Below are 25056 nucleotides of genomic sequence, written 5' to 3' on the forward strand. Positions count from 1 at the left end.
ATTTTGGTACAACAGGAGGTTGTGCTGTTGTTGGCATATTAAGCTCCTTTAGTAGCTCATCAGCTTGCACACACACTACCTTCACTTGCTCTGTGTATGTATGAACTGTGGTTCACGTCATTAAATTTGGTAAACTGGAAGATGCCCTAGCTTTTCTCATTCTGTGAGAGAGTGCAGATGTAAAATTCTGGTGAGCTTACTGTTTCAGTAAGGCAGACACAAATTACAAAGAAAACAGAGGGTGGCATAACTCAAATACTCTGTAATTAGGATTTACTATTTACCCTGACTTTAATTTTCTAAACTGTCAGTATCATTTGCAATTTGCAAAGTCACTAACTAGACCCAGCTGTAATATTCATTGATCTGACAACAGTCTGTATTATAAAATTGTGTGTACTAAGGATCTATTTGAACAGAAATCTGTCAGAAGGCACTAGCTTGCATTCCAGCCAGGCTGTTCAACAGGGCTGAATTAAACAAAATTAAAACAGAAATGAGATTAGTTGCAGCTGTGAAAGAACTTTGCAAATACATCTCTAATGATCCAAAGCCTTTTCCTTAAGAGTCAAAGCATCCGGAATCAGCAGTTCCCACAACTGCATCCATAGAAGCAACAGTTAGCACAGAATGAATTTGGTTCAGTTCAGGGGCTGTATTTGCTCTCTACTCAGGGCATTTTTTGTTTAAAAATCAGACGTATGCATCCTGCAATCCCCAGAGAACAGAAGACCTTGTTTTCTATCTGTAGTACTGCTCTTGGTGGACCTTCCTAACACTGCATCTCTTTTAATTCTGTCTTTGAGAATTTGCTAAAAAGCAACAGAGAGGGGTGGTTTTATTTAATGCAAGATGCGCCTTTCCTATAAACACTGGCCAGAAACAAAGACACGGGACTCAGATTCACCAGCTATCTAATGGAGTTTCTTTTTCTGTGAAAGTAGCTGCAACAGTTCAGTGAACTATAGAAGGTAAGTTTCAAATGCATGCCCTTGGGTAACGGGCAGAACTGTCAGGGGAGCAACTGAGAGATCACAAAATTCTACAGCACTGTAGTTGGAAACAGTTGCTGCTTTTTTAATCATTGCAGTCACAAACAAAGAACTAGGCTCTGTTTTAAGGGCTAATTCAGATGCCATTATCTCTTGTCTTCCTAACATCATAAGCCCTACTCTACCTAGAGGTGATGATGAAAAAAATGAAGAGCATGAAGACCAACCTCATCATTGGGAAAAAAGAGATACGATATATCCATACTAGTAACAGAAATGACTACAAATATGTTTGCAAAAGCTTCCATAACGTTTCAACTGTCCTTCAAAGAAAATCCATACTGTAAAGCAGGACCCAATCAGATAATACCAACTTCTTAGAAAAACACAAACCACCATCAGCTAAATAACAGCTTGGAATGAAGTGGTAAAGTTCCCTGAGAAAACCTGCTGCAATTTTAGTTTAGCTGACACTAAAATGCCTTTCTCTCCTCAAATGCATGAAGCATACGTTAGCAGCAGCTCAGATTGCAAAAAGATGATCTTACAGTTGAAGACAAAAAGACTTCACAATTTAGAATTTAGAAATGGAAAAGTGTATCTAATTCAGAAGATCCCATATCTTTCAGTATTCTCTCAATCAACCAAGTAGGACATTGTACTAGACAAAAAAAGAAAAAATCTTCAGTAGCATTAATAAAAAAATCTAAAGCAAATTACATAGAACAACTAATTACAGACAGAAGACATGGGTGATGGGATTGTGGCATCCTCAACAGATGGCAGCCTAATACACATTAACCAGTTTAGCCCCATAGTATTATCTGCAATATTTGCTGTCCTGTACGACAGGTGGGTAAGTCCTGATCTAGACTATGTCCTACTCCCAAGATAAAACTCAGAAGAGCACTTAAGTCTTTTCTGTTTTCAAAAGTCTCAGTTAAAGGAGATGTCAGTGCCTCAGCAGCCCACAGCTTAAAAATCCCTACTCTAACGACTGCCTAACCACTATCCATAAAGCCAAAGACATTACAAAATGCTTTCTGCGCATAAACAGGTATTTGGAAACCAACTTTTGCTGCCAAACACAATTCTTGAAGAAATCTCCTTTATTAAAATGTATTCACAGCCACTTGAGTGTTACACAACTTAAATACAGCATTCTATTCAATTTTAGTTCCATGTCATAACGGAAGAACTTCTATATAAAAGAGAAAAGCATTTTGCAACAAGCTTTGCAATGCACATAATTCAGCCAACACCTCCAAACTTCACAGCATTTCCTACAAGGAATCAAATCACTCTCACCAAACTATTTACGTGACCACCTCGTTTCAATCTTTTCATTTTAAATTATTTTGGGGGCAGACACAAAGACTTGCTCTGTCTCAGTTCCCACTGACTTTAATGGGAGGTAAGGAAGTATCCTTCAAGCCTTTTATTTAGCCAGAAATCTAACAGAGTACCTATTTTAAAGGTTGGCAAGAACTACCTTTTCTTCCAAAATAAGATGATAAATACTGCATTTTAAGTTTCAAGTAAAATTCAGGACAAATTAAGCCCTGTAAAAACAATAGGGAACTGAAACATGAGTGAGTGAATTGGGTTTAGAGTTGTTTTTGTGGGTTTTTCTCCCCAAGTGTGGGAGAAAGAATTCCTGTGCAACGCATATGCTCTCAGCATGCGGTACGCTTGCATAAAAGCTCGAAGCCAGCCATCTTCCCAGACACCAGGAACAGCTGGTGTGCCTGAGTATGACTAAATCATTCTGAATTATGATTTTTTAATTGCTGCATAAGTACTTCAATGAAGTATACATTCAATTTGTTCATTATGGGTCTGCAGTGTTGGTGGTGGGAGGCGTTGCTGTTGGTTCTTTCACCTTTATTTTCTCCCTGCACTCAGCTCCCTAAAATGTTGATGCTAACAGTTGATCAATCCATTACCAAGTGCTGCTTGGTGCAGTCCTAACAAGACAGTCACACTGCTTAATTCTTACCTAACTCCTTCGTTAGAGATCAACAATGAAAAATCCTGAACTTGCATAGCAGAGTGTCTCTACCATCCCAATTCTCATCTGCTTTTCTAACACTTTGAGCCATGTCTTCCAGCAAAAGACTATAAAGACTATATAGCACTCCTGAATGCTATAACACTTTGCTCTGTTCTGCTGCTGAATTTGTTCCATAATGTTACCTCCTGATTCCACACACCTTCTTTCTTTGACTGATGTCCACAAGAGTTTCTCACTGACAGAAGTTGCCCCCAAAGTTGCTCCTTCTGCAGCTCTCCACTCACATCAAAATGCCAGACCACACGCGTTCAATCTGTTCTCCAACCTCTATTTTCAACTCTCTGAAGTCAAAACTGTACAAGAATGCCTGCATCTGAAATAATCTGTGTTGACCATCTGCCTTGCTTCTCTCTTTCCAAGTAACACATAGCTCCTTTTTTATCCTGATCCCAAATCCCAATTTCTTGAAATTCATTTTGCCCAAACACGGGAAGTAATTTATGCATCAGCCCATAGATTATTACATACTATTCATCTTCACAAACTCTTACAATTACATATTTCTTCTTTGCTCCATCACATACAAGCACAGAGGAAAGCACAGAGCTCAACCTCAAGCTACCCCTACATAGTTATCAGCAGGTGGTAAAACCATGCGATAACCATAACTCACATTACAGAATTACTATGGCAAAAAAAAAAAAAAGCTTCCCAGCTACATGCACAAGCAGTCACTATATACATCCCTACAGAGTTCAATAAGCTTGATTACAGTCAGCAGGTATCAACTTTCAGATAATTTCACATGCAAAACGTTCCTTACACTGAAAGATAATAATAGTGCCTGACCAACTTCTGTAACTAGAGACTGATAATAACATCAGATAAAATGGTGACATATTATGTCTGAGTTGTGTTTTGCTGTTTGCTGTTTTGTTGTGTTCTAAGTGATTTGCGTTTATTTGTAGTGTTCATGTTAACAGGTTAAAATGCGCAAAGCTTCTACGTACAATATAAAGTTCCATTAGATAAGTGGATGCTAATCTTACACACATAACTCTCACCTTTGCCTGCATAAATTGGTTACTCAGTTTGCACATATGATTGTGGTAATGGCACATTAACATGACAAACTGCAGCCCGTGGGGGCTATTTGTTACAGTGAATTCTCTGCTTGCCTACACTATACTCAAACGTGTTTCTCAACTGCATACCAAATCCAGACCTTGGTTCATGAATGCCCTGCTGCTCAGAGCAGCACTTAAAAACACACTTAGCTACCGCTGAGATCAACAGGATTTAATGAAGCCGGTGAAAGTTAACCTAACACCTGTGCATTTTAGAACTGTTTAAAAACCAGTGGAAATTTGGTCTAACACAATGCACAGAGAACAGTAAGAAATATTTCACGTTTTGTCATGTTTTTCATGTTTGTCTTTCAAGCAGCTTACGACAATTCCTTAAAGAACAGTGATTTATCATCTCAAATGCAGGCTCGTTACCCAAATCTCTCCGTGTTTCTACCCAACTCCAGGCTAGCAGGACTGTCACCACATGATGGGCAGAAAATAAACGGGGCCCTACCGCTAACTTGGTTATAGTCACGTAACACCCAGTGGCTTCAGTGCAGCAACTGCTGTGCCACAGTAACAAAGCCAACTTTAATGCACAGCTGATGGCTTTGCTCACCTTCTAAAGACCGGTGCTCCCACCACAGGGATAAGTAAACAAGACATATCAGTTCTTAAGCAGCAAGAGACCACAGCCCTGAGTACTAATCTAAACTAGCACTGACTTCATCTTGCTCTAACGTGCCAGGCTGTGCACTGCTGTAGGCCAGGGGCTGTAACATTTCCCTGCTGTGAGAATGACAACCTGTAGTGGAGGCGCAAAGCAGACAACGGGGGGCAGTAAGCGTGTCAGCCATCCCAAACCAGCCTCCTGCTGCACAATTCTATACTGCGAAAGCAAAATCAGGCCTCCCAGATCTGACAGCTTGTAAATGTGATGCTGGGAGTATAAACAACTCGCAGAAAAGCAAAACTATTCCTTGGGGCTTGACAGTAAAATAAAGAAAAAGAAAAGAGAAAGGAAAAAAGGAAAAAGTGCAACTGTTTAGGAGGTAAGATGCATGTCATCAGACAGGTGACTGGGATGAACAGCCTTGTTAGTTTTCTTCCCTCTCCCACCCTTCCCCGCCCTCCCCAAATCAGATGCTTCAAAAACATTTAAAAGAAAAAAAAAAAAAAAGAACATCTACATCTTCTTGCCATGTATTATAGTTTGTATGAATAATTAATGACTTAGAGGCCACAACTCCAAGCCATAATCTTTCCAAAATTATTTCAAGAAATATGTTCGGCTAACCTTTGGGCTGGCACCTTAGGCTGGCTATTCTCTGCCTTAAGACGTAGAAAGCTGTAAAACAAATATCCAAAAAAAAAAAAAAAAAAAAAAAAAAGAAAAAGAAAAAGAAAAGAAATTCCAGTTTGTTTTTTTTATTTTTTCTCCCCTGTAAGGAGGATGGACTTGGCTGGGGCTTTTATCAACTTGTTACATTCCTGGAGACTTACACACATTCAACATTCAGAGCTTTTCTGAAATAAAAAAAATTCTGGTACACATTTAAAAATAGAAACACCTTACATCTGCATTGCATTATGAGATTTAACAAACACATTCTGATACATAAGGGTAATTAAATATCATGACGTGATGCTATTCTTATTCAACCAACTAAGGAGCTGCTTTACAATACAATACAATATTGTACAAATTCTCGTGTTTCGTGGTTTAGATCCCACGTTTCCATCAACAGAACACAAATGCCTTTCTTAAAGAGACAGTATCCTTTCATTTAAATATGCATATCTGTATCTCTAATGCTGCATAACATTAAATAAAGGGTTTGCATCAGGATAATGTTAATTTGAGAGTAACTAACATTACACCCATTTTCAAACATCTGAACGTCTGTACTGGCGCATACATTCACTGGCCATTTGTATGAAGTTTGAATTTGGATCGCCTGAAGTTAACGCTGAGAGACCTTTTCAGCTCTTACTGCCGTACGTAACTAAATATAATACAAAAGCTAAATAAGATGGAAACAGATCTATGTTTTGGGTTCACATTAAAACGATTTATTTGCCAATAAAAATGAACATTAGACGCACAGCTTGTTGGGCTCCATAGCCTTGTTATCAAGGGTGGGGACTTAACAACAGCGGCCGTTTGCATTTTAAGCAATACTGACCAACATTTAGGGGTTTGCACTGATTGTCACTTGTATCAATTTAAATCTGCTTTAACCAGCAAGCCCCTCAATGGAGGGAGACTAGGGCCGTTGTTGGGCTTTGAAGGAAGCTCCATATTCAAAGTGACAGTATGTACTAAACGTACTACTGCTGGCATTTCCTGGGGACAAACTGGACTGCAAAACTGTGCAAAACCTCTACGCAGAAGAGATGCAATGGAGGAGTGGAAAAGGATACTGTACCTTTAATATAGCAAAGTCATAACTGCTTTTAGAACCATACAGATTCTAAAATGAAACGATCCCCACACCTTTAACTGAATAAAAATAGCAAAACCTCATTTTTTTTATTGCTTGGCAAAATTAACACAGTATTGCAATTCTGTATAGGTATGTTTCACAGAAAAGACATTTAAAAACACACAAAATTATTGGCTGTTTATAAGATCCACTGCACATCGATATTCATTAAACACTCCTGACACGATGCATTAACACAGACTGCGTTGTTGCAACCACAAATTTATTAACAGAACTCTTGCTGATGTTAATGAGGTTTCTGCCAGGGGGCCAACCTCGTGGAAGCCAATGCTGTCAAGGTTCATTACTGACAAAATTATGGTTTTATTTAGCTGAAGATTTGTGCGTCTCAGATTATACAGAATTGCCATTTCCACTTAAAGCATCGTGATGTGCAAGAAGCAGAAGCCCTGAGACACACAGCCTCGTCTCCCATTGATGGCTGACATGATGATGTGGGTAAACTCCCATCAACGTTACTGTAGGTTACACAAAATCATCTCGGCATCAATGAGAGCACAACCACCTCTTCCCAGCCCACCACCATGCATCTCTGTAAATAAACCTTATAGGTTTATTTACACAGCATAGGTACACATTGAGACAAAAGCAGCAGCATATACGTGTAAGTTTCTCCATAGCACTTGTAAAAAGACAGCAGCATGCACAATTTCCAGCAAAGCATTTGGTTATGTCTGCATCTGCCATTTCAGCTTGCACAAGCTCCCCCCCTTTACTGCAGGCCACCTGCAGAACTTCCTGCAATAGCATGCATTTTACTAGGTTGGACTAAATCTTAATGCTAGTCTGACATCTTCCAACTGACTTTTATTTTTGGTGCAACGCTTAAATGAGGTGTAAACTGACTGCCTGACTTCTACTTTTACTAACAGATTACTGTTTACTGCTCTGTCCCTAGGCTTTTCATGTTAATTGTGGATTTATAGTAAGGTGGTAGGAAAAAAAATAAAAACCTTTGCTGACTTGCTCTGCTTTTCTTCCATAGGCAGAACAGTCAAATCTCAGCACAGGAAAATAACCACTGAGCTGCAACAGACAGATGCTCTAAAAGAGAGCACTCATCTTCACAATCCCTTCTCAAGATAGACTTCATTAATTTTGTTAATGTTTAAGGAGAATTCAGAATTGGAATAAGTGAAGTAATCAAATAACAGCAAAGCTTGTTAAATTCAATTTCAGTGAAATTCTGTTCCTGTTAACTCTGTTCTGTTCACTAGACAAACCCTCAGAATCAGCCCTGTTGACTTCACCAACCATGCAGACTCATGCCAACAGAGGATCTGACAGTAGGCCAGCATCAATTTACAGAAGCTGTGGATTCAAACTTGTATTTTGTATGTGGGAATGCAGCAAAACCACACTTGCTATTGCCTCTAGCAAAGGAGTTGTCCAAACCGTAATCTAGAATAAGAATTCATGCAGTTTGCTATTGCTTAAGGAATCTTACTCAATTTCTATAATCTGCATTAAATTAGTGGTATCTCTTTCTGCCAGCTCTTATTTAATAAAACAGGTTTAGTTCTGGGCTGTTAAATTGCAAGTGAAATAATGAAGCAAAAAGCAGCCTACATCTTTAATGTAGCTTGACTACATATAGCTAGCATACAAATGAATTACAAACAGGCATGCAGCCAAGTACAAAGCAGGTGTATTTTGTTCATGAAAGGCACACGTATTTGGAAATCATTTTAATAGTTTCAAAAGAACAGAGCTTTTTGCAAGCCAGCTATAGCAAGGCAGGTAGCCCACTAGTTCTAAGGATGCCTTTCAAGGAGCCCAGATGGATCAGTGGCAAAAACGTCCACAAAAAGAGAATAAAAGTTTAAAATGGTTCTTAGCATGTCTTGCTGGAAGGAGAACTTCTACTTTCGTAGTGAAGAATAAAACGCATCACATTACTTCTCACATATATCATAGAATCACAGTCACAGAGTCCTTAAGTTGGAAGGGACCTTTAAAGGCCATCCAGTCCAACTCCCCTGCAACGAGCAGGGACAGCACAGCTAGATCAGGCTGCCCAGGGCCTGATCCAGTCTCACCATGAAAGTCTCCAGTGACAGGGCATCGACTGCACCTCTGGGCAACCTGTACCAGTGCCTCACCACCCTCACTGTAAGAGACTTTTTCCTTACATCCAACCTAAATCTACCTCCTTTAAGCTTGAAGCCATCCTTCCTTACTCTCACAGACCCAGCTAAAGAGTCTGCTCCCTTCTTTGCTGTAGGATCTCCTCTATATACTGAAAGGCCACTATCAGGTCACCTTGGAAATCAGTGCCTCTCCTATCCCACAGTTTAGTTTCCTGATATGCTAACCAGGTTCCAGAGCCCAATATGTACGTGTAGATTCACAGCTGAGTGAATGCATTTTTTTGGTAAGAAAAGCACGTTTGTGCAGGATGCATGCAATGATACATGTCGCAGTACGTTTTCCCCCATCCATCTGTATACTTTAAATGGGTTCTGGGTTAGGACAAAACAGTACCACAGATGCAGCTGCCTTGCAACACAAAAGCAATTATGAACATACTGTCCATACCTTCCATATCTGTTCTGACCAAAAAAGTTTTGCCTAAGAAATTCAAAGTCATTTTCTGTGAAAGAAGAACTCCAGAAGAAACTTCTATCCTCACTTTTACTCTGCTTTACAGTTTTGCCATGTGCATAACAGCAACACATAAAAATGCAAGAAAGCCTTATTTTTACAAGTTACAGATATCAGATGTACGTGTAAAAAAGCACACAGAAGTCTTGATTGGTATAATTCATTCACAGGATAAAGAAGATGTTTTAGAGTATAAATTAAAGGAGGGTTCAGATTTTGACTTCTTCCTGCATGCTGTCAAAAGGACAGCAGAGTTATGCTGACTTTTGCTTGACTGAGCAGCACTAAGCACAGCTGTGCTGGATACCCCTACGTCCTGCAATGGAGAAGTGTGGAGAAAAAGGAATTACTCCACACTTTTCAAAAGCAAATCTAGCTAACGTGGTTCTGTTTCCAGGTGCATCTTTATGGATGGATGATGAATCACAGGCACTGCATTACTATGGCTTAATGACTTACCACTTGTCAGCTGGGCCACACTCCTGCCCTTCTAAAGCTGACATACACAGGCTTAAACCTTCCTCACAGTTAAACCATTATCTTAAACCACACAGCTGTCTTAAGCTACCACGTTCTTTTCTCAATAGGCTGGGGCAGGAGACTGGCCTCCATGTGTTCGGTAGAGCAGCTAGCACAACTTCAGCCTGAAATCACAGCTCAGAATCCTTCTGGTAACTGTAGGTTGCAGCTCTCTCATGTATCAGAGCCTGAATTCTTGCTATTCTCTGTCTCCAGCATGGCACTCACATCTGCTCCCAGTAAGATAAACTCAAATGCGATTGGTGTATACACAACAAGTTATGCATGAGTAAACAGGTGAGAGTGCAAATGTGCTGGAGCACTTGCAGGCATAGCAAAGATGATTCAAACCGCTTGGCTTGACCACAGCAGTTCATGTCCATTAACAAAAAGCTCAGCATTGTTGCCTGAATATGTACTACTTCATTTTTGAACTCACAGTGAACAGGGTCTCACAGCCTGTTTTTAAGTCTGATTCTATATTTGTTTTCATTGCGTAACTACCATTTATTCTAGAAATGGCAAAGAAAACATACATCTGGTAAAGGAAAGTTAACATTTATGCCACTCATTCTGGGGACAGGAGTAAGAGGCTTGCCTTTCTCTATCGTATCCTTGAATTTTTTGGAATCTTTTCAGAAATATCCCTTTATACAGTCAAACACTCAAGGCTGCAGTTGAGGGCAGGAATGCTGCCTTCCATGTGAGGTTAATCCTTCACGCTGAATGCCTCATTCCCAAGGTGGAGAGCTTACTACAGATAGTCTATTTGGCTGCCAGCACTAGAAAGATTCACTTTCGTCTGCTATCATCTCCCACTCTGTGATACGACTGGAATTTTCACCACCCAGAACTGGAACAGAGTTCCCTGCTATACTTTTCTCAGACTTTGACTCCTGTTTCAGAACTAGAATTAACTGCTAAGTTTTTAGCAAGGTCTTCACCCGCACTTTTGATGCTTTTCTAAGTTCTCAATAGTCTTTAAAATAAAACAAAAAAAAAGGAAAGAAAGTATTTCCACACTTAGATGAGAACTGTATTCCTTTTAAAATCTGGTCCCAACTACTGGAGATGACCGTATAGAATCGATCTCTGCACTCCTTGAAAGAGTGAATAATGCACTTCAACAGTAGATGGAGAATCATTTAGATTCAGCCTTAAAAAAAAGAACATTAATGGTATCTGAAGAAGATGGCAAATCACTACAAATAATCTTACTGACAAAATTCAGGGTAAGAAAAATAATGAAAACCCCTCTGTACTATATAAATATATATATATATGTATATATGTATTTACTTTTAGTTATGACTTTTTTGCTAGTGTTACTTTATGCTATTGCCATCTCCTAAGACTCTGAAAACAGCAACCCCAAATCAGAGTTGGTGAGAGAGAATTTAAAGGGCAAGTATATCTGTAGCTGACTTCCAGCTAAATGCAAGTTTAAATTTATGGCCATCACACAGGAGATGACTTGTGTAAATGAAAAGCCGCAGCGAGATCTCTTTTATTTCAGTGCAAATTATTGATACTTGTCAGTTAAATGTCCATAGCCTCAAACATTTAAATGCTTAACAATTTCCAAATACAAGTTCAAAAAGATAGACAAAGATTCTATCACCTCTGAAGTAGATACAATCAACTACCTCACATTATTCTTCCTTCTCTATAAGCATCCATCCCAGGGAAAAAAATATTTCTGTTATGAACTACAGCCTTAAAACTCAAAATGACTCATGATACAGGCTCAGAGATACCAATCTGAGATCTTCTCATCTCATAACAGTAGCAGGCGTGTTATGTTCCAAAAGCACTTTGCACAGCTTTTTACCAGTCATCTTATATACCTATTAAACACTGCAAGCTCTTAACATGCTCAGGATAGAAGGAGCCAGTGCTGCCATTCACAGATTTGAACAAAACCTTTGCTGAGAGTGTGCAGTTGCATTGCCAGTGCTACTTATATCATTTGCCTGTCTTTCTGCCTGCTGCTTGTTTATGTCACTGTCCCGCAGGCTATGCATCTAACAATATTCAACACCTGTTCTGCTTTAAAAGTGGCTTAGCAAAAAATAGTTCAGTCATTTGCATCTTAATTAAAAAAGCAAAAAGCACTATTTGTAGGTTTAGTCCTGCAAAAACTGTGGAGAAACCATTTGTGTGAACTGTTAGGCACGTGAGCCAGCGTTCGCAAAATCAAAGCCTGTAATTTTAACAAACTGAGGTCTGTAATTCCTAACAACCTGAACTTCTACATCACCCTAGCTGCTATCATAGAGTACTTTTAGAAGATGCCCTGAATGATGAACTTATCTATTTTGTTATCCTGCCATTATCAAGGATTTTAAATAGCATGTTAGAATACGATTCTAATATACTATTAGAAAATAATAATTTTAGAGATGTTTTTCTTCATGTGTGGCCCAATAAAAGGATGCTGTCAGGCTGGTTTATATATCCTTAGTTCGGGATTACTGTGACAATGTTTGATCTTTAGTATCAATTTGAGTATATCCATTGACTTTTAAAATGAAACGTCAATTGTTTAGATTTCTTTCTCAGATATAAATATTCTGGCCTGCACTGCCTGTAACATAACACTGAAGTGTTATGTCAGGCTATTAGGAATGAAATGAAGTGGAAACAAAACAGAAATTCACAGGTTCTCACTGCCTTAGCCAAAGTTTACTTTACTTGATTGAAATCATTTTCAGAACTGTTAATAACAGACTGGATTTTGACCTGATGACATCCTTTTAATTAAGCCAGACTCACACGTGCAAAAGCCTTGGCCATCCATTATAAGACTGTGTGTGAAGGATGGCTAGGTGCACGTCCAAGCCTCTCCTATAAGTGACTAGAAGCCCCAGCAGCAATGATACTCACGTTGGCACTGTCCCCAGGCCAAACGGGCCCAGCCCCAGCAGCAGTCAATTCTGCTTCCAAACCGGCACAGTCCTGCAGAGGAAACTATTTGTCTGGGCCACCTGAATGAGACAGTTCAAAGACAGCCGGTGAAACCCTTTGGAAGCAGCTAACTAAAATCATTCTGAACTTCACAACAACAACAACAAAACACTTCTTTTTCTGGTAAAGTGCTCTGACCTGAGCCTGTGATATTTCTGTTACGAATGCAGCATGTTGTTCAGACATTGGACATAGCTTTAGGCAGAAGATAATTGGCGTAACTTTGTACCACCTGAAACAACGGACACGTTTCGCAATGTGCTCGCTGCTGCCGCTCACAGGTCGCTATTAAATCGTTGCAGACTTGTGAAATTATCTATAACACGCAATTAACCACCATCCAGAGTTTCAGCATTGATTTGTTTCGCGATATGTCACCAAATTTTCTTACTGAAACTTGAAGGGAGGGGGAAAAAAGAAAAAATCAAAACACGAGCTTCACGTTACACGGTAAATAAACACAAAGGGAGAACTAGAGAGACGTAAATAAAAACTAAAGGGAAAGAGGCAGCGCAGCCTTGGGCGACGGCAGAGCGCTGCCGTGACTTGTCAGCGCGCCTCAGCGACAGGCGGGAAGGCAGCGAGCAGGGCGCTGCCCCGCGCACCAGCACGGCACGAGCCCGCGCCGCGCGCCCCACCTGACGCTCCGGCCCCGCGCAGGGGCTCGGCTCTCCTCTCCTCGCCCCGCGGCCGCTCTCACCCGGCTTCGTGTTAAAACTTGAGTCGCAGTTCTCCGCCGTATTCTGTTTCTAGTGCCTCGAGGCGTCAATAGACTGATTTTATTTTCGCAGCACGTGAAGCGCTTCGCGTTTAATCCTGAGAGAACGCGGCCCCGCTGCAGCAACCAACTTTCTACAGCCGTGACGGCGCTGACGCCCCGGAGCCGAGCACGGGCACGGCCCCGGGCAGGAAAGGGCGATGCGGTGCCCGCGCTCGCCCCCCCGGCCCCGTCCTGCGGCCGCCGGCTCCGGGGCGCCCCGCCTAGCTGAGGAGACGGCCCCGGGTGCGACAAGGACCCCCCGGCGCCATTTCGCACCCCGGGACTGCCGAAGCTCGCCCGGGGCACGGCCCGCGCCCCCTTCCCGCGGCAACCCCCGCTCGGCGCTCGCCCCGCGCGGCCGGCCCCTACCTTCTGTCAAACTCTCCGGCCGCCCCCAGGGAGAGGCAGGAGGCCAGCAGCAGCCGCACGGAGAGCTCCATGGCCGGCGGGGCTCCCCAGCGACGCGGGCCGGCCGCTGCGGGGGGAGCTGCGGTGCTACAGGCGAGCCGCAGTGCTGAGGGTACCACGGCTACCGCACGCCCCGGCTGTGCCGCGAGAGCTTCGGAGCGGCAGCGAAGAGCCCCTCTGCGCCGCCCGCCCGTCTCGCTGTCGGGCGGAGGAGGTGCCGCCGAGGAGCGGCCGTGCCGCCCACGACCGTTAGGGGCGCCCGAGGGCGGGCTGCCCGCCTCCCGCTGAGGGGCACCTGGCGGCGGGACCGCGCCTCAGCGCCGCCTCGTCCCCCCGGCCGCCCTGCGCCGCCATCCCTCCTCGCACTACAAGGGGAAAACAACGGGCACCGACGGTGGAGCACAGGCAGAGCTTTGATTTTGTAAAGGAGCTGTTATCACTTGAGGTTCGACAGCCACCCCGCCTCTCGCCCAGAGCAGAGTCCACAGGCATAGATAGGTAAGAGCATTAAGATTCAGCCTACTTTTGCCAAACGCGGTTCTTCCAGAACAATGCTTTTCACGAGGATTACAACTTGTTGTTTGCTTTGTTCTGGCTCAAAGTTTCCTTTAATAGCTCTGATGTTAGCATATGTGGCCAGGTGCCCCTCGCCCCAGCCAAAGAAACCAGAGGTTCAAGCAGGACCTGTGCACCACATGGCACTACCAACCTGGATGACTCCAGCTCTGTTCCACATTAAAGCACTAAAAGATGGCAGCCATGTCTGCTTGGTTTCTATGAACTACTGCCATGGGGACGTTCTGGGGGACACTAAATAACAATTTGTCTCCAATTTAGTGGTCAAAACCACTCACAGTGCTCTGATTATTACAGACAGATGGGCCAACAGCTCCCAGTAGATTGTAGCATTGGTTTTGATGTGTGCATGCAACACAGCTAATCTCGTCAGCTGGTGCTACGAGTCACACACAGCTTAGACCCAGAAAACAAAGACCTTCCAGTTTGTGCTGTAACACAAAGCCAAACCCTTCAGGGAGCACTTAGATGCCAGCTTCCTAAAATATGATTTCAGGCTTCAATTTGAGCTGGAAGTTCTGCTCAGAGTATTTTGCACTTTTATAACACTTCACAGATATACAAGCAACACTGTGGTTATGACAGTAGTAAAGACATTTTGCACAAGGGATGAATTGAGCTAGTGAGTTTTATAAAATTACACCTCTCAGAGCAGTTTTACCACTTACTGAAATCTTCAGCAGAAAACCCTCCACTCTTCCATTATTTCCCTGTGCTAAGGCTCCTGTCCACAGTATCAATCCAATACCATTCAGACAAATGAAAAAAAAAATGTTAAAAGCTCATAATTCTGCAAGATGTTTGTTACCTGTGCTGAGACAGCAGACCCCATGGAGAACTGAGCTAGACATGAAAACTACACCAAAGACAAAATGCCATTCCTTCCATTCACATCAATAGAAGGCTGATAACCCATGCAATAACACAGTAGCATTTGGGAAACAGAGGGGAGCATCTGGCTTAGATTAGATTCTTGCTGAAACGGAGCTGATTTCTAGCTCTTGACTGATTGAATTATTTTTTTTCCCCCACTCAGATACGTGATGAGGGATCAGCCCACAGCCCTTGCAGGATTAATTTGTTGTCAAGATTTTATGGGCAAAAAGGGAGAAGTCCTACTTAAGATAACCACAGGGATTTCTCTCTGGTACCAGCATCCGGCTATATCTTTCCAACATGCAGAAGGAAAATATCCACAAATTACACTGTGGCCAAATTCAGGACAGGTGCCAAAAGCAACATTTTGGCTGCATTGTGAATGAAGGTGTAGGGCAACCTGACACTTTCCTTCCAGCGTCCAAGAGGACGTGTTGTAAAGTCAAACCCATTCACATCACTCTGCGCAGTGGTACTTAAGTACAGAGCAACTTTAAAGCACGTGCTACTTTTTGAAATCATGTATACTCACAAATGGTGGTAAGATTATTTAATCTGTCCAGGCTGCACTCAGTATTTAAGATTTCCTCCGCAGTCTCTCTGGCATTCTTGTGTGTCAATAACTGTGCTGGTCAGACATGGTGCCTACTTCAATTAGGATTGTCTGCTTTTGGTTAACTGTTGCTGCTTTTGGAATACCAGTCTGAAAAAACAATTAACCAGTCACTGGAAGATCACATACTGCACTTCCATACCCACCAGCAGGACTGGACATCCAGCCATTTACAAATTCATTTGTTTTGGCAGTGATTTATTGATCTAAATGGAGTTTTCTTAACAGTGTATTTATTCATATTCAGGACACTGAATGAATAAGTACAGGAATCAAATCTTTGACAAATTAACAGTGTACAAAGCTGCCTTCCATGCTCTTACTTGTACACACATACATAGAGCTGTGAGGGTGTGTATCAAACTAACACATAGAAGATGGAGAAATCGTGGAAATAGTAAGAGAAATTCTCTCATACCTTACAATTAATGAAGCAGCACAAAAGCATCACAAATGTTGAAGTCACAGGGGTGGCTGGCGTGATGCTCAGCAAGACATTAGTAATAAATGCCCAATAGGAATGCATCAAGCACTCAGACAGATGACTAGCACATACCAAGCAGATGAAGTGGAGGATTATGGACAAAGGAACAAGCGTCCAAGGAATCTCTTTCAAAGATGAGTTGCTGAGTGCAACATGAACCATGATTTTCACTGCAAATCAGCAACAACGAAGCAGAAACATGGAGGAAGATGCAAGGTATTTCAAACAGTAATGCTGTTCTCCTCCATATGAAAGACTCAAGATGCATGCAGCAATCAAAAAAGGAAGGTGCAGACAGGTCTTAAAAGGTGTTTAATGAATGCATGCTTACTATGCTTAATTTACTCCTCCCCATTCCCTTAGAAAGATCCTATGATGCCACATCACAAAGAACTTGTGTCCTGCCCTCAAGAATCCACACTATCAGCTCTGATCCCCATCTTGGACTTCCAGTGTCACAGATTCATTGGGTTCAGATTGCGACTCCTCTTTAAATATTAAGACCCTAAATTTGCTAAAGATATGCTATTTTGAGAGCAGAGGAAGAGACTGACACACCTGGTGAAATGAAGGCAGTTTGCTTGTTAGCTTTCATTTTGCTTGGCTGGGTTTGGGTCTGTGTTTTTTTGTTTGTTGTGGCTTTTTGGAGTTTCTAGAATATTCTTTAGTATTTACCGAACAGACAATATTAAGAAAAAAAGAGTTGTAAAGATAGCAGTGTAGATATTTTTAAATGGCAAATACTATTAGATATAGTAGGTACTGGAATGCAGTAAATATAACAAATATCACAGAACCAGCTTCAAATTTTACCTTCTTTTGTTTTTTGTTTTGTCACAGGTAGCTGTGAATTAAACAATCACAATAGTAATAGATACCGCCTTAGGCCAATCTACTGTCAACTAACTTTTATTGGCATTAGTTAACTCTTTTTAATATTAATTTCCTTCTTTGGGTCTTAGAATACATTACATTGATCCTCTATTCAGATGAATCAGGCAATAATCTTTGTGAATCTCCAGTTTTCATAAGCAGATATTAAGAAACAGAAAGTGATGTTTCCCCCAACTCAAGTTATCTCTCATCTAACCAAAAATACATCTCCTGTTTTCCAATTTCACATTTAAACCACAAACCCATCCTTCTTTCCAAGTATTTCACCCTCATGGAGGCTAAGGAAGTTAACTACAGTGACACCATTCCAAGTCACTAAATGACATTATGGCACTGGAAATACCAATTCAACAGCCTCTAAATGTTCCCCTCCCTCCCATGTCACATCTTATTAATTTGCTTTCTGAAGCAAACTTTTTCCACACAGACTTGATCCTTCTTTAAAACTAAGAGTGGAATTTGTGTTGAAGTTTCCTGTATTTTATTATAGGATGAAGTACTTATTTTCCCTCTAAACACACAATAACTTTCTGGGCTTTGAATGGAAAATTCCCCTATTCCAGTCTGTATATATCTTTTGAACATATGGCCACTTGATCAATTTTTGTACCAAGATGATTTGCATTGAGGATGAGAAATATCCCCCCAACTTAACATTACCCTATAAGAGATTGGTTCTACTCAAGACACAATCATTGAACGCAGAAAAATCTGACTGGCATAAGAGACGTGTTCATCAGAACAGTGAAGGGCAGCACAGTCAACTTCAGAAAATGATGGCAAACTTCCTGCTCTGATGGAAGCCTTGTGTATCCTACACCTCTCCGTAACACCAGCAATGAAGGTGATGCAACTATTAGAGAACATGAGCTTGAGAAATATTTAGCACTGATCCACTTTTTACAGACTGGCACAGAGACAGACCTGAGATGGGTCCTTACGTCTGAGTGAAACAATTGTGAATGCCTTCACAGACTGAGCAGAAAAACCACGCATGTGGCTTCTGACACTGTCTAAAAAGGAGAAGGAATAGAGAAAGCTTTAGGCTGAATAAATGACTGACACACTATTTTGTGCAGTCAGCACTGAAAAAAATAAATGCCTCCAACAATACATTAGCATCATTGCTGTCTGCTCCTGGTTGGCTCAGCCAGTTAGCTCCCATTCATTGCTGCAGTTCAATCAGCCTTTGGAAAAGTTGTCACAACAAACCAGCTGGGTTTGCTGAAAAGGATGCAGGGCTGATTCCCAAGCAGCCCAACAGTCACACTTCTGTAACACGGTTTTTCATCAGTGTAAGATTCTACTGTTCTCATAATAGAATAAATTGAATACAAATCCTACAGACTATGGCCTGTTTTGCAGGTCATACTACAACTCCCCAAGTCTAGTTTTACCCCGTGCAGCCAATGCCTCACATTGTTTCCTATCCTTAGGAAAACAGAATACTTCAATGCAAGAAAACTATTATATGCATCACAATTTCATCATCAGCTTCATGGGCTACATGCATACACACCTAGCGGTCAGCATGAGGGATGAGAACTGAGACAAAAGGAAGCCATTTAGGAATGATCAGCAGATTATTAATAAAAAGATATTACTTACATGATAAGAAAATACATACTATGGAATGCTCATAATCAACAGTTTACTGTCTTTTTCATGGGCATGAAGTGCATAACAACATTCCGTTCAGCAATATTAAAGGCTGATGACAGATTCTTGAAGAAAAAGAAAAAAAATCATCAAATTACTATCTGTAACTAAGCGAAAATATATAGAAAGCAAAACAGGAACAGCATCACATATGTTACACAGAACATCACAATAAAAAGAGCTGCTAAGAATGCAAAAACCACAAGGACGTGAGCTGAAACCAAACTTAACCTCATACTTACTGCTCTAACGGTAACAAAAGAAAAATGCAATATTATGTTGAGATTTCCATGAAGATGTTCTCAACCTCAGTTCTAATGTGAACTATCTTTAATTAAGCATGTTCTTTTGTATATTATCTGGACTTCAAGGGAAGTGTATCTGGACTTCATGAGCTTTCTCTTTCTGCTCAACCTTCATATGCTCAGACTGCAAGCTATGACTTTTGGGGCTGCTTAAGAATTTTAACATGTAAGAATGTAAACCAGTCTGAAAAGTAATCAGAATTGTTTTTTGTCAAAAGAAGCAAACGAAATTAATCTGGCACAGCATGGATCCAAATGATTCTGCTCATGAAACACATTCCTTGCAACAAGAAAAAACACAGGTAATTGCAGAACCAAAGAAAATGTTTTACAGTAGGCTAAGAAATCAGCCTTGATTATAACAGTTTCTGTAACTTTGTTTTTATCTCCATGCCATGGATTCATTGCCAAAATTAGGGGTAAAAAAAAAGTTGTTTGCAGTTTTATATTAACATAGATATGCTGCCTGACAGTGCCTTTCCAGAGAGAAATGACAGAGAATTACTTCAACCCAATTCTTTGGATTGTTCTTTGTCATACTGAACCTGAACTGCTTTACAGATTCTGACAAAGGTGGGATAAATTAGGTCAAGTTATATAAAATACTCTGGGTCCTCATATTTGCCATCTCATTTGATTTCAGGCATTGTCATGTCACTTGTATGAGCTGAGATATAGTTGTGTAATGAGATGCATCCTCTGTTACTAGTTGCTTGTAATTGAACGTAGGACTACTGACATAAATGAGTTAGTATTGCTGTTATCAAGAAAAAGAATTGCTTGTCTAATTCACTGAATTGCTTATTTAATTTACATCTTATTTTGACATATGAAAAATTCCTAGTACGTTCTGAGATGTGGGGCAAGCAGAGCTAGTAGGCAGGAAAACCTACTACAGGTGGTGAAAAGATGTTTGCAATACCCAAAAGAACTTTCAGAAGTTCAAACAGGGTGGACAGATGATAACTTCTATTGCTTCCATTGTTTCACAGAACCACAGAATGGCTGAGGTTGGAAGAGTTCTCTGGATGTCATCTAGTCCCAACCCCTGCTCAAGTACAGCTGTATAGATCTGCTGGCCCAAGACAAAGATTTTGGGCACCTTCAAGAATGGAGACTACCGCTCTGTGCAGTGAGTCCAATATTACATATTCTAGCAAATATAATGGTAGTGGACTGGGATAATCCTGGGTCAGGTCCTCAGATCCTGTAAAATCAAATACCTCAGTGACACTAGCAACATATATCACTAAGTTTTCTGTCCGCTGAAAGTCAAAAGCGAGACAGATCCCATAAAGTATAGTCTATAACAGCTGCATACAGCACAGGACTGGTATGATATTTATCGCATACGTAGTTGCTTGTGAGCCTTTTAATGCCTTTGAGCATTACAAAGTTTATTGGTGGTTTTCATTATGTAGCACTTAAAAAACTTCAAGAAGTCCATTAAATTCACGTCTTCAGATTACAGTGTGAGTGGTAAGAGGATGGAGAAGATTTAAGATAGGCTTAAGTGCTCGGTATGAAAGGAAATTAAGGAGTTTCAGGGCTATCTACCTGGTCTGGTAAACAGTTTCTGATTCTTCTACAGTCTGCTCAAATGACGCAGCAGCATTCAATCTTACTATATTCTTAAAGCTCTATATTCAAAACCAATACATAACTCCAAATAACACTTTTAAATAATTCTATAGGTTTTTATGGATACTTTTTGAGGGGAAACAATTAATTTGGGATCAGTATTTAATGCACAGTTGGATACGGACTTCAACAGTCTTAAATAAGCAAGCATGCTCCTTAACTGAGATTTTCTTAAGGTAGAGAAACACAGTAGCTCTGACTGAGATGGACTGGGAGCTCCAAACTAGAAGTTTTTTCATTAGGATTGAAGCAGGTCTGCAATAACAAAAGTAAGAAAGTTTCAGGAACAGAAAATGAATTGTGACTGTTTCATGAAAGGAGAGGGAAAAATCTAAGAAATAGACTGGAGCAAATCTATCAACAGTTTCCAATCAAAACTGCTTTACAGGCAATGACAAAATATTCTAGGACAAAAAAAAAAATCTAATTTTAGAGAGCTCTACAGAGCTTTAAATAGCAGAATACCCAGGTAAGAGAATTAATAAAAGCATTAATAAAAGAATTAATAAACTGTTCTGTGAACTAAAACAAAGGGATAAAGGTTGTTTGCTGACACATTCAAGAAAATACATTTTGTTCTTGTCTTTTTACTTCTAATACATGCATAACTCTGATAACTGAGATTGGTCCAGCAGGAGAGGTATTAGAACTGAAAGACAGATAGTAAAGTGTCTATAAAAAGCTCTACCTTCTTTCAAGAGTTATAGCATAAACTACTCAAAAATCTTTTGCAATGGTCTGAGTAGAGTAACAGTGCCCCTTCTGAACTGTCAGCTCTCAAAGGCATCCAAAGATAAACAAGCTGCCATTTTTCCCTTGAGTGGAGTTAAAGAATGCCATCAGAAAATTAGACTGGTAGTAGTACTCAGTTTGTACTTTCATTGAAACTAAAAGCACTGGTCACAAAAGGAAAAAGGAACACATTTAACACATGTTGGAACAGAAAGCAATCAGATTAAGTCCACTTAAAAACAGTGCTTTCTGCACTGCATAGACTGTTCTCTGTACATGGAAGCAGGTATTACATCATAGCAATCTTTTGCACATATTTGTCCATATCCTCATGGTTAACAGATGAAAAAGATGTGCACCTAATCTTGAAGAATGCTAACAAAACTGACTACCCTTTACAAGTTTAAAATTAAACCTTCTTGTAATTTCCACACACACCAGCAAATTCTGAGTAAGAACACAGAGCGAGGCCGTGTTACTCTCAGAACTTGAACGTCCTCACTTCTTTCAAGCAAGGTAGGTGCTAACACAAAATCAATTAGAAGGTTTATGCCCTCCAGACTGACAGCGTACATGTCAGTAGTATTTATTCTTGTAGCAGCAGCTATTGTGTATACTAATCATGTACAGATATCCTGCTAGTTTAAGATTATTAGGAGCTAAAAGCTGCAATTGGAAACTCTCAGTAAGGATTATTCTGGAACACATTTTATTTTGAGGGCTTTTTGGTATTTATGACAGAGCATATAAAAGTAATCCAATTGTAAAAGAGATTTGTAAACTAACTGAAGGTTTCAAATTGCATAAATCACTTAAAAATTTTCTTTTCCAGATTCCTACTTTGAATACAAAATGTTACTCCAACAAGGATGAGGCATCCATTTATAACCAAACGTTTGTGTATAATGGTCAAATGCAAAAAAAGGAGGAATTAAGCGTTTATCTGAGTCTTGATTTTCATCCAATACCTTGGGTAATTTATTCTGAAATTCTAATTATATCCCCTATACAAGCACTGCAAATATGAAAACCGAGAGAAAAATATATTTGCAAGAGCTTTTTTCCTCTGTCTTTTCCAAAGTAAAGAGATGGCTGCGGTCAAATTACTTAATGAAAAGAACTCTGTGTCAGCAATCGTCCTAACAAAGAGAACATGCCCATTTACAGTATTGTTTAACTATTTCTATAGTAGGTGACCACACTAAATGGGTATTTGAACGGTAACATGCCAAATGAATAAAAACAACCTTCATGGTGCCAAACATTAGCTATTTCTACAAAACTAACTAAAAGCATGCAAAAGTAGTGCACAGAAATACATATATCTACTTCATCTCCTGGCCTCTTAGACAATCTGAATTGTCTATATTTTATGTGATTCTGTTTAAGAAAGCAATGTCAGTACAACAGACCAGAAGTTATCATCTGTTCATGATGTCATCCAAGCTTATATTGAGCCGCAGTAATATATATGCATCATAGCTCAGGAGCTGTTAACACAGCATGAGTATGAGATCAAGTTATCTATCCATGAAATAAACCTACAGTTTATGCCAAAGTGCATGAAAAACAATAATAGCTGATGAAAAACCATAATAACTAGAAGCTGTGCAATTCAATAGCCTCTTATTAGCTGAAGAAGACTGAGTAAAAGTTGATTTTAAGAAGTCAGTCACTTAATTAAATGGTGGCACCAGGGATTTAAAACAGCAATTCAGAACTCTGATTGTTCTGGTTGCCAATACTAGTCCTGACCAGAGACCTCAAAGAAAAGGGCAACTCTGCTGTTGAAGGAGTGCGGGTGGCCCAAAGTTGTTGGTGTAAGCTCTAAAACAGGAAGCTTCTATCCACCACGATCCCTCACTATTGTCTCTTTTAACTATGGATAACCTAAGCAATCCATTTTTGTTTTGTTTTGCTTTTAACAAGCTCTATTTAAGAGCGTGATTTAAATCTTGAAATCTTGGCTCAGGGAGAATTTGTGATGGGGAATTCCACTGGCTGAACAGAGATGCCACAGAGAAACATACACATTATAAAAATGCATACCCAGACACTTACAAACTTATTGGTACCCCTGGAGTTCTGTGCAAAGCTCTAAGTTGATTACATTATTCTAGTACACCAGTTTTGTATTTTCTTTGCAAAACAATAGGATTCTTTGTGTATAAGCTGTTAAAATCACCTACATGTTTTTCTTGGCCTCTTACATGTCTTCTAATACGCATTTTTATACAGTCAATGCAACCAAGGAGTAGGTCAGCTTATCACAAAAACAAATCAAAACAAAAACAGGCAAAGCTCTTAGATTAGTTCAAACAGCCACAGGTAAACCAGAAATGGTCCCCAATCCAGAAAAAGAACACAGACAAAAATATCTTAAAACATGCTGGGATGGGGAGCAAGACAGAATTGCTAGAAGGATTGAGTTCCACAGCTGGAATATCTCAGATAACTACTGCCTACTCAACTCAACCTTCCTTTGTACATTTGCACTGCTCCTCTGCTTACACTGAAACTACATTGGCTGTATTGAAAGTATTAGGCAAAACATCTGATAAGAATCAGACTTTTTTTCAACAGTGTAGTTACTCTGTAGCTTTTTTTTTTTTTTTTGAATGAGTAAATTAAAAGTGAGTTCTAGTCTTGTTCATATTTATTTCATATGTCAGTTAACTTCATTTCCTCCAGATTTAACATTTCCATCATACCATATCTCCAGCCTATTTCTCCCTCTTGAAAACCATTCTCTGACCAAAACAAGTCCAAAGGACTAGATAGGATGCATCTGATAGTATGGAGAGAACTGTCTGAAACCTTCATGAGACTCCTCTTTAATAGGTTGTGAAACAGGAGAGGCTCCCCAATGGCTTCAGAAAGGCAAATACTAAAGCAAGAAGTACAGCATGAGGAATCACAGGCAGGTCACCCTTACTTCCCTTCCTGGAAAATCACAGAATGAGGAGTCTTGGAAGATTCCCAACCTGATATGGCTTATTTCCATTTAACTCTGTAGCCTCCTTAGTAAACAGCTATCAACTGCAAACACAAAGCATAAAACACAAGATTTATCTCTTTTCTTACCTGCAACCTTGTTTTAGGAACATCTGTTCTAGCATATCAATCCCAAACAGTTGAAAAACTGCTGCTTGATACAGCTGTAATAGGAATCATGCTGAGGTCTTCAACATCATTTCTGTTGTCTCTAAACAGTAGCATAAGAAAAAAAGAAACAGCAACACTAGGAAACACATCAAAATCTGGTAATCAAGACTGTTACATGGCAGAGATTAATTAACTCTTACACTGTTTCACCTAAATAAGCCTTTTCCTCATCATTGCTTTAATGAAATAAATGAAACCGACTTTCCTTTGTCTCCTGCATCCATTATTGGACAGATGCACCTATTTAATTTAACTGAGGATTATAATGCT

General features: G+C 40.2%; 1 protein-coding gene across 1 annotated transcript in view; it reads right to left on the reverse strand.

The window, feature by feature from the left end:
• The window catches only part of NPNT (nephronectin), a gene marked incomplete at both ends in the record, with an annotated part of 39654 nt that extends 25781 nt beyond the window's left edge, over positions 1 to 13873 (reverse strand). Inside the window, 3 exons of the mRNA XM_079534724.1 lie at positions 5374 to 5424; positions 12593 to 12693; positions 13803 to 13873. Coding sequence (XP_079390850.1) covers positions 5374 to 5424; positions 12593 to 12693; positions 13803 to 13873 — 223 coding nt within the window. The remainder of the gene's footprint in view (positions 1 to 5373; positions 5425 to 12592; positions 12694 to 13802) is intronic.
• Between the last annotated feature and the right edge of the window lie 11183 nt (positions 13874 to 25056).

Source organism: Tetrao urogallus (genome assembly GCF_951394365.1).
Source record: "Tetrao urogallus genome assembly, chromosome: 4".
In the NCBI taxonomy this organism is placed as follows: Eukaryota; Metazoa; Chordata; class Aves; order Galliformes; family Phasianidae; genus Tetrao; species Tetrao urogallus.